Source organism: Myotis nattereri (assembly GCF_964212035.1).
Source record: "Myotis nattereri genome assembly, chromosome: 5".
Taxonomy (NCBI): domain Eukaryota; kingdom Metazoa; phylum Chordata; class Mammalia; order Chiroptera; family Vespertilionidae; genus Myotis; species Myotis nattereri.
The window spans coordinates 18841402-18859334 of record NC_138080.1 but is presented as its reverse complement, the minus strand read 5'-3'; the positions used below and the strand labels follow the sequence as shown (position 1 = coordinate 18859334).

The following is a 17933-nucleotide window of genomic DNA, read 5'->3' as shown; positions in this document are numbered from 1 at the left end:
GGGTTTATACCGAGGCATGGGATTGCGAGGCCCTGTGGTAACTATGTTTAACTTCTTGAGGAACTGCCAAACTTTTAAAAAATTGATTTTAGAAGGAGAGGTAGGGTGAGGGAGAGAGAGAGGAAAACATCGATGTGAGAGAGACACATCCATCAGTTGCCTCTGGCACATGCCCTGCCAAGGGATCGAACCAGAAACCTCGGTATGTGCCCTGACGGGAAACGGAAGCAGCGACCCTTTGGTACACGGGAGGACACTCAACCAACTGAGCCGCACTGGCCCGGGCTGGCAAGCATTCTTTCACTGCAGCTGTACCATTTTGTTGCTCTTGGCTTTCCAAGGTAACTACCTTTTCTCTCTCTCTCTCTCTCTCTCTCTCTCTCTCTCTCTCTCTCCAGTTCTCCATCCTCCTCTCTGTGCCTTCATCTAACCTACATGGGCATTGCATTAGCGATTACACCTTTGCAAAGCCCGTCCTTGAGCACACATCTTGGCAGCTCCAGCCAGGATTGTGTGTGTGTGTGTGTGTGTGTGTGTGTGTGTGTCTGCTTGTCCTCCCCTAAGGATATGCCCATATGCTCTTAATCCAAATCCACCCCTCGCATATGTGACCGGGGACAAGTGGCGTGCCTGCTCTGGGCCGCAGTCTTCTCACTTGCAAAATGGTGTAAGACCAGTCCCTTCCTCTAAGGATTTGGGGAGATTTAAAAAGAGAATTCCAGTTATACACTTGAAGAGGACCCATGGGTGGTTCAGGTGCCAGTGAACCTGAGCCTTTACCCCAATCACTTCTGGCAACAGCATGGGACTCAGTTTCCCCCCATCAGGGCTGACTCTGGGTGTTTCCGTTTCCTCCCTTTGATGGGGGAAAATGAAACCCACTGTGACTTCCCTCTCTTCACATCCTAGGCTTCTAGCAACATGTGTACTTTCCACCAGACACTTTCAACATGTTTAAACTATAAAGCCTGATTCTGAGTGAGATTTTCATTCTGTTCTCTTCTCCCGCTTGGTTTGGGTCTCACTCCCCTGGTCAGACGAGACCTGCTCTGAATGCTACCTGAAGCTGCCAGAGACCCAAATAGTCACTGATAATGTGACCTCCAGTCTGAGCTGGCAAACAGGGCTCTGGGTAGTCCAAAGACCTCTGCCCCGGGTAGTCTGAGGCCTGGGCCGGAGGCAGCTGGAACTTCAGCAGCAGCCTGGCTAATCGGGGCCAAGCTGCTTGGAATGAGACGTCGGTGACCCGTGTCTAATGTGCAGCCCTGATTCTGAGGATGTGGCCAGAAACACAGCTTTATTTTTCTGGCTGTTTTTGGAGGAATTCTGACCTCTGATGAAGGTTGGTGGGAGATCGACTGTGTGCTAGGCTTGTCCTGAGTACAGGGACATGGATGTAATAGAGACACCCTCTTGGCATGTTAAGTTCTAACCCTTATGTCATAGCAAATGGGGAATTACACCAGGAAAGCTGCACCTATCAAGGAATGATTTCTTTCAGTGAAATAAGGAAATGAGAAGGATCTCCTGGGTGGTGGTGAGTTCAGCCCGTTAGAAGGGCCCCTAGGAGGAGGTGACAGCCAGAGAGGGCTTCTAGGAAGAGGTGACATTCCAACGGAGCCCCGAAGGAGAGGAAGAGGCTAGGTTTGTGGTAACTGCTGGGCATGTCCCAGGCAGAGGGAACAGCAAATGCAGGGCCCCTGGGCTGAGCGTGGGCAGATAGAGGGCGGAGAGGCTGAGGTCCCTGGGCCCTGTCAGCCTCCTTAGCAACATAGAAGCCCGCAGAGAACCTTCCAGCACCACCCGACTATTTCTTAGCTTAACCCCCTGGCCTGAATGTCACTTCTGTGATCGCAGGAGGCTCCAGCCGAGTGGCCCTCCGAACGGTGCCGCAGGCTCCTCATCTGCAGAACAGGACGAAAGGAATGTTGCTCACAGGGAAGTGGGGGACCCCCTGATCGTTCAGGCGGGCCCTCAAGGCACACTTGTGGATTGAGAGACCAGCTTGTCCCTGGCGCCCGATTCCGTGCGTTCCAGCGGCCACATCCTACGGCACAAACCGTCCCCGTTCCAAGTGGGAGGCTCTGCAGCGCGGGGAGCCGCGCGCTCCTGGGTTGAATGCGGATCTTGGAGCCGCGCAAGCAGGCGTCTCGGGCCGGGCCGGGGGTGGGGGCGCGGGGGCGCACGCGGGCGGCCCGGGCGGGGCGACACCGGGGCGGGGCGGGACCGGGGCGGGGCCGGGGGCCGGGCTCCGGCGGCGTCGGGCGCGCCAGTCCGGACTCCAGCGGGTCGGCGGCGCAGCCCGAACGCCATGGAGCAGCCCCGGAAGGCGGTGGTGGTGACGGGTACGCGCTGATGGCGGCGGCCGGGGCCGGGGGGGCCGGGGGCAGGGCCGGGGGTGGGACGCGTGGCCCGGGCCGGGTAGGTGCTGGAAGTCACGCCGCGTTTGGAAGATGTCATCGCCCACGGGAACTCAGCTCGGTCCGTGCAACGTAGAAAGTGGAGAAGGGGGCGCCCTGCGGTTCCAGTGTCAGGGTCGGGGCAGGCGAGGGCGCGGGGGGTCCGGACGAGTGCCCCGCGCTGAGCAGTCTCCTCTGGCGTCCGTCCTTCCCGGGTGGACACAGTGACCCTTCGGGCACCTGCCGTTCCGTCCGCCCAGCGGGTGAGCTGGACGGGACTCCTCCCTGCACCTCCCGAGGTCGGGCTGCCCCCGCCCCCGCCCCGAGGGACAAAGGCCGATCCGTGGGCAGGAAGCGCCCCGTGACAGATGAACCGTGTGCGAACCCCTGCTCCCCGCGTCCCGCGCGAATGGGACCGCTCCCCACCCCCACCCCCGAGGCAGGCTGGGTGGAGCTCAGGTCCCAGGCACCGTCTTGGACAAAATCTTCTCCACCCGGGCTGTTTGTGGGTGAGCCTGGCCCCCGCTGTCACCAACTCCCCCAAAATAACTGTTCCTCCTGGAGGATACTCGCGGCGGGACCACGTGGGCGTCCACTTCCGCTGGGCGTGTGCCTGGGGAGTCATTTTGACTCGCCTTCTGGAGGGTCCCGTGGGAAGTCCCGCTGAGGTTCACACGGGCGGCTTGGGAGGGTGGGACCAGCCCTGGACTTCCCGGGAGGATGGGAGCAGCCACGCACCTGACGAACAGGTGTGCGTGACCGGGGAGAGGGTCCCGCCCCCAGCAGCGTCCTCTGGCTGCTTATTTGTCGCTCTGTTGCCGACTGGCTGTGCAGGCAGCCACCTGGGCATTGTCCTTGCTGGAGCTCATGACATCTCACCTGTCTCTGTTTTGCAGAAGGGGGGACCTGAGGGTCACAGAGGTCACCCTGTTTGTCAGTGGCTGAGCTGGGACTTCTCAGTTCAAGCCAGAGGGGGGAGGGCGTGGAGAGGTCCTGACTCAGCTTGGGGGAGGGGTCCAGCTGTTCCAAGGCGGTGACACCGTTTGGGACCCTTGGCCCAACGGGAGTGACCAGGCTTCCAGGGCAGCCTCCCGTGGAGATGCTTGGTATTTTAGGCAGGTGACAGGGTAATGAGAAGGGGGAAGCCACGGATTCACGGGTCTGTGTTTGAATCCCAGCTCTTCGGCTCTTCCACCTTTTCACCGTGTGACTTCGGGCAGCTGGCTTCACCTTTCTGGGCCTCAGTCTAGCTCCTGTAAAATGGGCCCAAGGACACCCTTTCTTGGAAAGGGATGCAGTGAAGCTGAGTGCCACAGTGCACGCAGAGCACTTGGCACGTTTCCCGGTCTTGGTGTGTAAACGGGGCTGGAGTATGAGCAAGTGGGGAGGAGGGTGGGGGGTGGTGTCTGGGCAGCCTGGCCTGGGAGACACCCACATGCATCCCTTAAGGGCCGTTCTTGTTCTTTCTTTCTTTTTTTAAGATTTCTTGGGAATTTTTAGAGAGGAAGGGAGAGGGAGAGAGCGAAACATCAATCTCACAGCGAAATATCGATTGAACCTGGTTATGTGCCCGGATAGGGAATTGAACCTGCAACCTTTGGGTACGCGGGGTGACACCAACCAACCGAGCCACACCGGTCAGGGCCAGGGCCATTCTTCATCCAGTGGTAACTCACAGAGTGCCTACAGCCCCCTGCCTTTCCAGAATGGGGGAGAGGCCTCGCAGGAAGACAGTGATAAGATAATTGTACGTTGGGTCAAGGACAGGGGAGGAAGTTGAGAAGAGAGCAAGACCAGCCTTTTCAGAGCAAAAGGAGGCCGCTGGCCCTTTGCCGGGCATGGGGGTCACATGAAAGTAAGGACAGAAAAGAACCCTCAGCTTCCATGAAGAGCGGACAAGTGTGTCGGGGGCGGCTCTGAAGCTCCACCGGGTGTGCCCCGGAACTCAGGACAGCCCCCCCCCCCCGCCATTGCCCCCGGTGGCAGCTGCTCCTGCACTCCCTGCTCTGTTCTGGGCGGAGGCGACAGCCTGACCCCGGCAGACTAAGCAGGGCCACTCTGCGGTGACATGCTGCTTTCACTGTTTTGTTCTTTTAGGGTTTGGTCCTTTTGGGGAGCACACCGTGAACGCCAGCTGGATTGCAGTCCAGGTAACTCGGACATGAAGGGTAGGCATCATTCTTGGGGCTGGGCCCCCCCTGGCAACATTGGGCACCAAAGAAAGGAGGAATCTACCATGAGAACATTCCTGTGACGCTCCCTATGAAATATTTCGGTCTGATGTACACATCTTCCCAGATGGCAACCGCTGTAGCGTACGGGTGTTGAGCGCTGCTCTGGGCCAGGTGTTTGCTGCAGCCAGCACTCCGAATTTCACTCACAACTGCATGGTTCCGAGCAGTTATTCCTGCACCCACTTTACAGATGAGGAAGCTGAGGCCCGGAGAGAATTATCTGAAGCCACACAGCCAGGAAACTGGGATGGCATTGCCTCAGAAGTGCCCCACGCCCCAGCTGTGTTTTGGGGGGGACCAGGCAGGGATATTGGGGAATGTGTTAGCCTTGGGGGGTGGTACCTCCTTGCAGCTGAGGGAAGAGAAAGCTGTGTATATTGGGCGTGGGGGCATCTTTCCTGCTGTCCTGAGCAGGGTGTCAACCAGTGAGCCTTCCAGTTTCTTTGTCAGAGGGGCCATTTGGAGGGACAGACTAGGGAACAATGGGCAGAGAGAAAGAGAAACATTTTCTCCTTATATAAATCAGATCTGCAGAGATCGGAGCCAAACTCCAGTTAATCCTAGCCCATTAGCTGCTTGATTTAAAGCATTGCGTGGTTTCCACTCCAGAACCCTGAATTTGGAGAAAAATTCAAGTTGAAACTTTGATGGGTCAACCCCTAATTGGAGCACCCCCACCTTTTTTATCACCCCTACTCCAGACCTCAAAAATCTTAGCACCTTTTTAAAAAAATTATCACCCAGGGACGGGGTCCCCCGGACCCTGCAGATGGGAGCATGTCGGAGCCCTTGCTCAGAGCACCCGCTCCCTGGAGCCCCAGACAAAAAGGAAACAGCGTGTTTCTGAAGACTTGTGTGTCTGGCTTTGTGCGAGTTTCAGACCGGAGCCTTCACGGGGCTGAGTGGACACAAAGCCGTGTGTCTGGATTCCTGGGCCCCAGACATGATCATCTGCATCTAAATAGGAGAAAAATCAATTAAACAATCTTTGGAAATCCCCCCTCCCAGCTTTGGGACTTGGAGGGGGGGTGGGAGGATGGCTGCTTTTCAGGCTGCTGCCTGAGGGGAAGTACACCTTCTGTTTCTGCTCATCCTTCCAGATGTGGCCTCTGGAAGACTTCCCATTTTCTTCCTCAAGTTCATGAAACAAGAAGGGATTGTCCACTATTCCCCAGCTAAAAAGACACCAGCCTGCCCAGATCCGATTGTTTCTCTGGGTTTTTTTGTTTTTGTTTTTTTTAACTGGAGTGGTATATATAACCTCTGAGTACCCACACGTATAACTCCATGGAATATTAGCACGTGCACCTGTATGTTACCTGCGTCTGGATCAAGGTTTAGAACATTCCAGCCCCGTCTGCCCCTCTCAGCTACCCGCCTCCCCAAGATGCAACCCTCTCTGCTGCCTTTACTGCCACCACGTGCGTCTTGCCTGTGCTGGAACGCCACTGGCTGTGCTTGTCCCCACTTGTCTGCACGATCCACCCAGGGGTTCGCGTGGGTCCTCGTAGTTGCCCTGGAGAAAAGAGGTGCCCGTGGAAAGAGTGCAGCTTTGGATAGGTCCAGTCGGCACCGCGAGGAAACAGGCCTCGAGTGTGCTTGGGGTGGTCCAGGCTCGGGTGCAGGAACAGTTGTCTGTCACCTGCGGCTGAAGATGGGGGCTTGGCTACAGAGTGGGCGGCGTCACTTTCTGTCCCAGCTGATTCTTCAGAAGCCCAGGTTGCCATCTGGAGGAGGCACCTCCTTCCCTCTCGGGACCAGCTGACTTCTCCCCCTGTCTGTCTCTCCTCTTCTCTCTCCACCTTTCTCTCTTTGTACCTGTGCCTCGCTCCCCGCCCTCTGCCTCTTTCAGTTTCTCTTGGCCTCTCTGGGCCTGTCTTTCTGTCTCTCCCCTTCTCTCTCCTTCTCTCTCTCCATCTCTGCTTCTCTTTGTTTTTCTGTTTCTCGTGGCCTCCCTGTGAGGCTCTCTGTCTCTCTTCCTTTCCTGCCCCCTTTCTCTCTGTCTTTTGCTCCCCTTCTTTCATGTGACCTTCCTTCTTCAGCCTTAGGAGAACCTCACCAGCCACGCAGGAGGTGGGAGTTCTGGGGACTGCGGCGTGACCCCACACTTGGGTCTTTCCCCAGGATGGGGCTCCTCCGCACCTCTTGCGGGGGAGGTGGATTTTCACGTGTCCCGTCTCTCCCCGGTGGCCCGGGGCACCAGCTGCATGTCTCTTCCTCGGAGGCCCAGGCAGGTGTAGGTGTCAAGGGCCGGGACCCCTGGCTTGGGGCCGTCTGGAGCCCTCCCTGCCCGAGCAGGCGAGGAGGAGCGGGGTCACAGTCCCGGTGACATCACAGGACAATGACTGCCACCGCGTCTAGACAGACCTGCTAAGGCTATTAAGCAGGGAACAAGAGGGTCTTTGTTGTGGGGTCAAGGGAATCGGTCAGACGCGTCCGAGCGGTGGAGTCTTGTCAGGTAGACGGGGCGCAGACAATGCACCGTCTGGGACACCCGGCCGGTCCCTTCCTTTCACGGAGATGCTCGGCTCTCACTGCGAATTGTTGTGGGACTTGGGGTGTGCTGCCAGCCCCCCAGGAGAACCAGTTGGCCCTGTTGGAACAGAAAGTGTTTAGAAGCAAAGAATTGCTCGAGGTTACTGGCCGCCCACCTCTCATAACTTCAGAGGAACTTCATAGCTGCTCTTTGACCTCCGTTACCCTTTTTAAAATTGGAGAATAATTTGCATAGAACGACATGTACTGATCTGCAGTATCAGCCTCACTTAGGAGAAAAGTGTTCATGCCCACGTCTCCAAGCTCCATTGCAGTCCACCTAGAGCAGTGGTTCTCAACCTTCCTAACGCCGCGACCCTTGAATACAGTTCCTCATGCTGTGGTGACCCCCAACCATAACGTTATTTTCGTTGCTACTTCATAAGTGTAATGTCGCTACTGTTATGAATCGTAATGTAAATATCTGATATGCAGGATGTATTTTCATTGTTACAAACTGAACATAAAGCATAGTGATTAATCACAAAAACAATATGTAATTATAGATGTGTTTTCCGATGGTCTTAGGCGACCCCTGTGAAAGGGTCGTTCGACCCCCCCAAAGGGGTCGCGACCCACAGGTTGAGAACCACTGACCTAGAATGTTCCCTCCTGCCCTCCCACCGCCCCCCGCCCCCCGCCCCTCTCGTCCTGCCCCAGGGACAGCTGCCATCCTGAGCTCGGTCACGCTAGAGGAGTTGTGCTTGGTCTTGAATGTGTGGCACAGCCTCTGTGCCCCAGTGTGCCAGTTGCTTTTGCTCAGCCTGCTCTGGTGCAGGCGGGCAACTGGCTCTTTTCCTGATTCACCCCTCCTCCCACTGACAGCGGCATTCGGAGACTTCAGGGTCTGCTCCCTAAGAGTACGGCAGCAGCGGCGCTCCCATCAGGGTCTTTGCCAAGAGGGGGATGGCTTGCTATGTGTGTGCATGTTCTTTGATGGGGGTTTTCCTAGTTCAGATTTTTCCCCCAGTTGGGAAGGGGCTAGCTCGGCACCCAGAGAACATGAGGAACTCAGGTTCGATCAAGAGGGTGACTCGTTCTGTGGCTCCCGGCTCATTTTCTACCGCTAAGGTGTGCGGGCGCGTGGCATCGCGCTCATGGCGGAGAGGAGGGCAGGGAGGGGCTGCCCAGAGCCGGGCGTCCGGCCTTGGCACATCCCATGTCATGGGGGCCGCTGGGAGGGTTTCTGTCCCCAGAGAGGATCGCTTGGGTTGGTCACTGATCAAATTAGTAGCATCCCTGATCTCTGCCCTCAGAGGCGATGCCACCAAATTGACTTGCTTGGGCTTGTGAGGGGCTCAGTTTGGGACAACTTACTGACTGAGACTCTGAACAAGTAAGTCCTCACTCAGCCTGAGGAATGGATTCTTTTAATTTCTGTACTTTTTCTTTTTTTAGTGAGAGAGAGGAAGAGAGAGGGAGAGAGAGGAACGTCGATGTCTGAGAGAGAAACATCGATTGGCTTCCTCCTGCCTGCCCCCTGCTGGGGATCAAGCCTGCAACCTGGGCATGTGCCCTGACCTGGAATCGAACCCGAGACCTTTTGGTGCATGGGATGACACTCAACCAACTGAGCCACACCGGCCAGGTCAATTTCTGGGCTTTAAACCTATTTTCTGTTGCCAGAAAAGGCTGCCAGGGCACAGGACGAAGACACGGGGTAAGGCAGGAAAGCTCCAAGCAGTGAGGACGGAGGGTAAGAGCAGGTGGGGTCATGGTTGGTGGGGCGTGAGGATGGGTGAGATGGTTTACCGTCGGCCAGCATAAAGCCTTTGCTGGAGACGCCTCCCAGCCTGTGCGGAGAGGAAGCCACCATCTTTATCCCCCTTCAACTACATTTTTGACAAGTTATAAGAATCATACAAAGAAGTCTTTTCCATGCCCAGGTCCCCCAATTCTTAGTATTATATTACATTTGCTTTTTCTCTATAGAGAAGTAAATAAGAAGATAAATGTAATTTAATTTTTTTTCTTGACTTCTAAGTCATTTTTTATTGTGGTGAAATATACATAATGTAAAATTTACCTCAGTTATTTTTTAAATGTATTTTTTTCGTTGATATTTTTATATATGTATATTTTTATTTCAGAGAGGGAGATAGAAACATCAATGATGAGAGAGAATCAGTGATTGGCTGCCTCCTGCACGCCCCACACTGGGGATGGAGCCTGCAACCCAGGCATGTGCTCTTGGCTGGAATCAAACCTGGGACCCTTCAGTCCGCAGGCTGACGCTCTATCCACTGAGCCAAACTGGCTAGGGTTCAATGATTTGTTTATTTATTATTGATGTCAGAGAGGAAGGGAGAGGGGGAGAGATGAGATAGAAGCATCAATGATCAGAGGGAATCATTGATCAGCTGCCTCCTGCACGCCCCCTACTGGGGATCGAGCCCGCAACCTGGACCTGTGCCCTGACGGGGAATCAAACTGGCAACTTTTCTGTGCACGGGATGAGGCCCAACCAGCTAAGCCACACTGGCCAGGGTGGTGTGATGTGATTTTAGATTCTGCCTTGGGGGCCAGGCGGCTGGGACAGTGGGGGGCAGAACACAGTGGGACGTGGTCTCCAAATCGAGGTGACAAACAAAATTCAGGTGTATCCAGCCAACCTCAAGCACATGGTGGCCTGTCCGTTTGTGTGGCCATAACAATCACTTCAGTGGGTAGAAACTGGGTAAATGTTTATGAAATCGGGGAGCTGAAATGGTGGTCACGGATCTGAAACCTCCCTCGCTTCTCAGGGGTTTGACCGGGTGGAAAGCGATCTGGTCAGGTGGGAGTCCTGATTGCACGCTGGCCAGCACGTGCCCGCTCTGTCTCTGCATCTCAGATCCTTAATGAATGTCTTCTCAGTCCAGAGAGTCAGGGTGTAGATGGCAGGGGAGCTCGAAGAATGCAAATACGAATGACCACGAAAAATGACTGTGGGAGAAATGAAGTATTTTACAAAGTTTCTCTTTAGTGTATTTTAATGTTTTAAAATCCATTTCAGCCCGGCCAGTGTGGGTCAGTGGTTGAGCATTGACCTATGAATCAGGAGGTCAAGGTTCGATTTCTGGTCAAGGCACCTGCCCGGGTTGCGGGCTCAATCCCCAGGGTGGGGCGTGCAGGAGGCAGCCGATCGGTGATTTTTCTCTCATCATTGATGTTTCTTTCTCTCCTCTCCTTTCCTCTCTCTCAAATTAATAAACACATATTAATAAAGACATATTTTTAAAAAATAAAATCAATTTCACGCAGATCATAACCCCCACACCCCCACAACCAACTGTCCCAGCAACAGCCTGCAGCTCACTGTGCCCCAGGGTTTGGGGTGTAGGGTTGCACTCTGCCCTCATCTGTCCAGCTGTGGGATATCTCTGGGGGTCCTTCCTGGCCCCACAAGTCACCGGGCTTGATGAGAGGGAAGGGGTTCCAGTTCCTGGTGTTGGCATTTGCTACCCCCCCCCATGCCCACACACACACACCCATCATGCCCACCCACCCTCCAGGGGTCCTCGCTCCCAGGTGACCTGCTGCGCCCTCTTTGGGGAGCAGTTTGGAATTATCTGTCAGTGAGGAGACACCTGCTCTCCCAGGCGTCGGATGCCTCCAGGGTAAACTGCAGTGATTGGGTGTGGCGTTGAGCAGCAGGGATAGCAAGGTCAGGAGACGCTGGAGGAGATGCAGGAACTCACCTGTGGCAGATTCCCTGAGGCCGGTCACGCAAATGCTGCACCTGGGACCCGCCCACGGCCCTGGAGAATGCCCCCTGGCAGCAGCATTTCCAAACCACTGCATGAGACCTGAGGACAATGTGAACTAGCTCGACTGATCATCATTATTTGGAGTATTAATTCTACTAGGAAGAATGCCCAGTTCTTCATATTGAGCTGAAATCTTCATCCCCAAATATCTCTGCCCCCCTCTGGGTGCTGGGCTTGCCGGCTCACTGTTCCTCCAGCGAATCTGGTTCTGGGCCTCCCGCACTGTGCCTTGGGCCAGCCAGGTGGTAGGCTCCGCCCACCAGGAGTTGACAGGCAGACCCTTGGTGGAAAGCATCGGTGTTTCCCCAGAAAAGTGTGTACCTGTAACCCCTAGCCCTGTTTGTATGCATACAATTCATGATGTTCTTAGGCCACCTCCTGCCCAAGATGGTTAGAGGCTCCCTAAGGAGTTGGGAAGCCCCTGCATATGAATGCTGAGCTCCTGCTATATAGCACCCACCAAGTCTATGCATAATTCTTATCAGGTGTGACCAGGGAAAGTGTAGTAACAGCAAAAACAGTAGTAACAGTGGCAACATTATTTGAGCTTTGCTTGGAACCCTTAGTGTGAATTTGTTCATTTAATTCTTATAAGCACATTGTGAGGTAAGTACTTTTTTTAATCCCCATTTTACAGATGAGGAGACTGAGGCTCAGAGAGGTTAAATAACATGCCCAAGGTCACATAGGCAGGGTTCAAACCCAAGAGCCTAGCTCCAGAGGCTGCAGCATCACACCCCTGTCGCTCCTGGACGTGCAGATAGAGTTCGAGGCGAGCGGGTGGGGGAGGGGATGAGGGGAGAGCTTTGGGGTAGACCAGCCCACTTGCCTACCCACTCTGCCCAGAATCAGGACACCCGCCTGTTTTCTGACGATCGGTCGGTTTATCCGACCCATGGAACACCTTGTTGCTGTGCTGCCGAATGCTCTGACACCCCCTCTCCCTCGATTCCAGGAGCTGGAGAAGCTGGGCCTTGGCGACAGCGTGGACCTGCACGTGTACGAGATTCCCGTCGAGTACAAGACAGTCCAGAGGCTCATCCCCGCGCTGTGGGAGAAGCACAGCCCACAGGTGAGCCGGTCAAAGGCAGCTGCTTCCTTAGCGGGCCCTGAGGTGGGCGCCCACCCCGGGGTGACTTATGGAGCTTTGTTCCTGCTTCGATCTCATGCAGTCAGAGATCAAGAATCATTGAGATGTTTTACACTTTTTTTGGTGCCCAAGCCCCCAAATCTGATAGTTTTTACACTTGACTGTACATCTCAGTTTGCACCAGCCACATGACAAGTGCTCAGTAGCTGCCGATATTTTCAGTGTTCGCATAGTTTCCTACAGGGCCCCGTCTGTGTGTAAGCATACACACCAGTAACTGATGGTTGAAGTTACACTCTAGTCAGTTTCGTATCCTGCTTTTCATAAATATTTTATCATGAGCATTTAATCACCTAGGTCATTAAAAATTCTCCCTAACCATTATTTTAATCGCTGGGTAATTTTTAATAATGAATATAACCATTCTCTTATAATTGGGTGTGCTACTTGTTTCCATTTTTGTAAGTAACACGGACGTGAGCATTGAAAGACTATTACATCTTTGATTGTTTTTAGGCTACATTCCTAAAAGCGATATGTGGGCTTTTGCATTTGGCAATATGTCTTGGAGATCATTCCTTACAGAACTGCTTTGGGCATTTTAGCAGCTGCACCGTAGTTCATAATTTATTTAACCAGCCCACACACATAGCTAATTACGTGTTTTCCAGTATTGGATTGTATTAAAAGGCTACGGAAACATCCTTGCATGTTTCACATCCTTGTACGTTGCACTTGGCATACCTTTCTGCAGTGGTGACTTTGGGGCCTATTCCAGCAGAAGAGGTCAGACGGTGTAACCCCCGTGGAGCCCAGCAAGGCTGACACCCTCTCCTTGACCTGAGGGCCCCCCTAGTCCCAGGGACAGACCCTGTGAAGCCCCGCCTGTCTGTCTGCAGCTGGTGGTGCATGTGGGCGTGTCGGGCATGGCGACCACAGTCACGCTGGAGAAGTGCGGCCACAACAAGGGCTACAAAGGGCTGGACAATTGCCGCTTCTGCCCGGGCTCCCAGTGCTGCGTGGAGGACGGGCCCGAAAGCATCGACTCCATCATCGACATGGACGCCGTGTGTAAGAGGGTCACCACGCTGGGCCTGGACGTGTCGGTGACCATCTCGCAAGATGCCGGCAGGTAGGGCTCCGTGGGGTGGGTGTGAGCGGGGTTTCCCTCCTCCACCGGCCCTGGCCAGGGCTGAGCAAGCCAGGTGTGTTGACTTTGGCCTCTGAGGGCTGAAGGCTCACCATTCGTAAACCACAGAACAAAGGATATACTCTTAACGGGTCGCACGATGCTGCCTCCGGAGCTCATTACGCATGGATCTGCCCCCTTCTCCCCACCCCGTCCCTGCCTCTCCCATCTGGATGTGGCTCCCACCAGCTCCCTGCTGTTCCTCCCGCCAGTCCTCCCCCAAGCAGTCTATTTCTGTACTAGTTTTCCTGCCGCTGCTGTAACAAAACCACACACAGAAATTTATTCTCTCCCAGTTCTTGAGGCTGGACGTCCAAAATCAAAGGGTCAGTAAGGTCCATTCCTTCTCGAAGCTCTGAGGAGAGTCTGTTCCCCGTCTCTCTCCGGACCTGTGGCGGCTGCCAGCGGCCCTTTGCGGTCCTTGGCTTGTAGATGTGTCACCCCAATTTCCATTGATTTTTAGAGAGAGTGGAAGAGAGAGGAAAAGACAGAGAGAAATATTGATGTGCAAGAAGCACATTGATTGGTTGCTTCCTGCACGAGCCCTGACCAGGGCCCAGGCCAGGGAGGAGCCTGCAACCGAGGTACGTGCCCTTGACCGGAATGGAACCTGGGACCCTTCAGTCCACAGGCCGACTGGCTAGGGCCATATGGCCTCCTTATAAGGACACCGGTCATTGGATTTAGGACCCACCCTAGTCCAGTATGACTTCCTGTTTCCTAATTACATCTGCTAAACCCCCATATCCAAGGAAGGTCTCATTCTGAGGTTCCAGGTGAACATGAATTTGGAAGGGAGACTATTACAGGTCTTTTATAAGTTTAGGTCAGATGATGTCTCTTCCTTGCTGAATCCTCCCTGAAGCTCCCACTGCACCTGGAATAAAATCCCAGTCTCTCCCCACCATCCCCAGGTGCTGTGTGGTCTGGTCCCTACCCACTCCTCCACCCTCATCTGCCTCCACTCTCTCCTTACCCATTGCATCCCAGACCCACAAACCAGCCTCCTTCTTGGCCTGCTCACTCTAGCCTCAGGGCCTTTGCACTCGCTGTAGCCTCTGCCCAAACTTGCCTCCCTCCGACGAGGCCTCTTTCAGGTCTCAGCTCCAACGTGTTGCCTCCTTAGCGAGGCCTCCTCTACCTCCCAGACCAAGCTGTGTCCTCTGTTCCACTCCCTCTCAGCGCCTGGCACCTGGATTTCTCAACACGTCTCACACGTCTCCATCCCGAAGGCAGCAGGTGACAAATTCAGCCGGCTGACTGATGTAGGAGTGACTGAATTTCTTATCCGTCTCCTTTTAAAACCAGCTTTAAGTTGCACAGACAATTCTAGGCTATGTTCTCATATGTTCCCATTGTGAAAAATTCTCTTGCCCTCTCTCCTTCCCCCTGGTGACCCCTCTGTTAAGCGAGAGACTTAAATTCTGAGCCCTCCTATCACCTCCATGTCTCCATCCGTGTCTAGAGCACCTGGCGTGCTGCTGTAGCATTTTGTCCCGTTTTGCTTTGCTTTTATGTGGACGGGGTTACGTGGCATGGCGTTTCCCGAGCATCACCTCCCTCGGTTTCACTTATGGACGCACGACTGGGCCTTCCTTCGTGAGTTCTTTGTCTTCCTCTGGAGCTACCACGTGCCTTGGAGCTGGTTGCGTGGTTTTCCACCGTGTGGATAAACCGAAGTTTATTAAGCCACCCTTCCGTCCACGGACCTTTAGCTTGTGTCTTCGTCTGTTTGAGTTGCAATAACCAGATACCACAGACTGGGGGCGCTTGTCAACAACAGAAATGTATTGCTCTCCGTTCTGGAGGCTAGGAAGTTCAAGGTCAAGGAAGGCCCTCCTCCAGATGGCTGGCTTCTTGTGTGTCCTCACACGTGGGAGGAGCAAGAGAGCTCTCTGAGGTCTCTGTTAACAGGTCACCAATGCCATTGATGAGGGCCCTCACTTCTCAGAGACCCCACCTCTTAATACCATCACATTGGGAATGAGGGCTTCAACATATGAATTGTATGTGCGGGGTGGGGGTGGGGGGTGCGGACGGGACACACACACACACACAAACATTCAGACCCTAGCCGGTTGCTTCCTGTTGTCCTGTGTTATACACACACTGCAGCGAACACCTTGTTTATCTTTCTGTGCAGCTGGCTCCTGAAGGTAGGTTCTAAGAACCGGAACCGTCAGTTTGTAAAGACTGTGCCTTCGTCATTATGCGAGCCTGCCAAAGCGCCTTCCCCCGGGGCAGTTTACGTCCACACTAGCAGTGTGTCACGCTGCCCACGTCCCCACATACGTACCAGCACCGGGAGTTCACAGGTTGTTTTTTTGTGTGTGTTTTTTCATTTTGCCAACCTGGGAAGGGAGAGCAGTATTCCCTCCCCCTTGAGGATTTCCGGTGGGATCGGGTGTCTTACAGGCGGTTTGGATGGAGGCTGTCCTGTTAGTCTGACTGTGTTTTGCTCTCCCGCCTGCCCCTGTGTCCTGCGGCTTAGGTACCTCTGTGACTTCACCTACTACACCTCTCTGTACCAGAGCCACGGCCGCTCAGCCTTTGTCCACGTGCCTCCGCTGGGCAAGCCGTACAACGCAGACCAGCTGGGCAGGGCGCTGCGGGCCATCATCGAGGAGATGCTGGGCGTCCTGGAGCAGTCCGAAGACAGGATCCACTGTCGCCACGAACACTAAAAGCCTACCAGGGACCCAGGCCTCCCGAGGCCTCATCCTACCAGGGACCCAGGAGGAGGCAAACTTTCCGCCGGTGATCTGATTCGGATCAGATATTTCTGTTTACACACCTCCTCTCCCTTTTGATCTGCAAACGTGCTGATTGATTTGAACGGGCTGCTGAAGAGTGTTTCTCTGTTTCCCTTGGCATCTGGGGAGGTGGCCGTGATGTCCGGAGACCCTTGGGTGCGGATTTCCGAAGAGAATCCTGATTGGGTTTATCTCCACGCCGCGATCCCACAGCTGGGCCACCTGTGCACCTGCTCCTGAGGGCTCTGGTGACGGGATTTCGGAGTTCCCTCCATCCCATCACTGGATTTTCCCAACCGTGAAAGCCTCTCCGAGAGGCTGCCCTGACCCATGTCCCCACAGCTTGGACAGCCGTGGGCTATGCTGTGACTTTGTTATTTTCAAAATTCTATTCTCTCTCTCTCTTTTTTAAATTAATTGTTGAGAGAGAGAGAGAGAAGGGGGGGGGGGAGAGAAACCCTGACTTGTTGTTCCATTTATTTATGCACTCATCGGTTGCTGTTTGTACGTGCCCTGATGGGGGATTGAACCCGCAACCTTGACATATCCGGGCGATGCTCTAAACAAATGAGCTACCCGGCCAAGGCCTTACTCTCTTTTTTAAAACAATAGTGCTAGTTTGGGCACAGAGTAATTTATATTCCCTTTGGTTAAAACACAGGCTTTAGCCAACAACAAAAGTGTCTTTTCTTTTTCCTGGGGTGCAGCCCCTCCTGCCTCCTGTCCCGAGCATCGGACCTGCATCTTCCTTTGGGGGCTGGCACTGACTGTGCTTGGGTTTGGAGACTGGGTGGGGGGAGGGTCTGCTGCCCCAGGAGGTTGAAGGGTTTGCTGACCCTTTCAACACCCAAGCTGTGAGCTCTGGAGCGGACCCCCCGGCGGAAAGGCCGACTTTGCCATCTTGACATGTACATGATTTTTTTTTTTTTTAATATGTAAAAATTTGTAGCAGCTGAAAACCCACCCACATCTGGCCTGGATTTTGGAGCTTTGGTGCTAGGGGCAAGCTTCTTGTTTTCCTTTAGGGGGCGCCCAAAGCCGGGCCTGGGGCTGGAGTTTGCCGAGCTCCTGTGTGTGCTGGCGCAGTGACCAGCGGGCTTTTGTGGCGATGGTTTTTGGTGTCGCACCCCGATTCAGGAGTGAATTTTTACCACCCTCCCTGGTGGCTTTGGACTTACAGCCAGGGATGAGCGTGGCATTTCCCAGGAGGCAACTACCTCCAGCTGTCCCTTGGCATCGTCAGGACAGGGCGGCAGCAGCAACCAGGAAGCCGATCGAGAAAAAAATACATGTTTTGGGAAGAATTCCCTTTATTTTGGAGAACATGTGGTTTTATCATTTCCCTAAGTGCGAAGCAAACCAGAATCTGATGCTGTATCGGATCCCGTCGATATCCCGACATGCATGTTTCTGTTTGTTTTTAATTTTTTACTTACTGATTTTTAGAGAGAGAAGAAGGGAGAGAGAGAAACATTGATTTGTTGTTCCGCTTATTTACGCACTCCTTGATTGATTCTTGTATGTGTCCTGACTGTCGATGGAGCCCACAGCCTTGGTGTATCAGGATGATGCCCCAACCAACCAAGCTACCTGGCCAGGGCTATTTTTAATTAATTATTTATTTTTTAAAAATAGGAGAGTGAGAAAGAGAGAGAGAGAGAGAGAGAGAGAGAGAGAGAGAGAGAGAGAGAGAGAAAGAGAGAGAGAGAGAGAGAGAGAGAGAGAGAGAGATACATCAGTGTGTTCTTCGTCTTATATATGCATTTATTGGTTTATTCCGGCATGTGCCTTGACCAGGGACTGAACCCACAGCCTTGGCATATCAGGACGACACTCTAACCAACTGATCTACCCGGCCAGGGCCAGTCTTGTTTTTTAAATAGTTGATATTTTTTTATTCTGTTTTCTTAAACATTTACCTTCTTTCCCTCCTGTTCCAGTGCCGGGGTGGTTCCTGCCTCTGCAGAGCTATGTGGACTGGGAA

At 53.9% G+C, this 17933-nt stretch overlaps 1 protein-coding gene across 4 annotated transcripts; it reads left to right on the top strand.

Moving 5' to 3' along the window:
* Window positions 1-2253: 2253 nt before the first annotated feature.
* On the top strand, window positions 2254-17593 carry PGPEP1 (pyroglutamyl-peptidase I; the record flags this gene model as incomplete). Of its 4 annotated transcripts, none has more annotated exons than XM_081093173.1 (5): window positions 2254-2345; window positions 4497-4549; window positions 11873-11989; window positions 12907-13139; window positions 15688-17593. In XM_081093173.1, the coding sequence occupies 5 exons, from the start codon at window positions 2312-2314 to the stop codon at window positions 15878-15880; spliced, it is 630 nt and encodes a 209-aa protein (XP_080949299.1). In that variant the 3' UTR covers window positions 15881-17593. The 4 variants fall into 4 exon arrangements, with proteins under 4 accessions (XP_080949299.1, XP_080949297.1, XP_080949296.1 ...); XM_081093171.1 differs by having other exon boundaries at window positions 2277-2345; window positions 4497-4567; window positions 15688-16617; XM_081093172.1 differs by having other exon boundaries at window positions 2312-2345; window positions 15728-17255.
* Window positions 17594-17933: the final 340 nt, after the last annotated feature.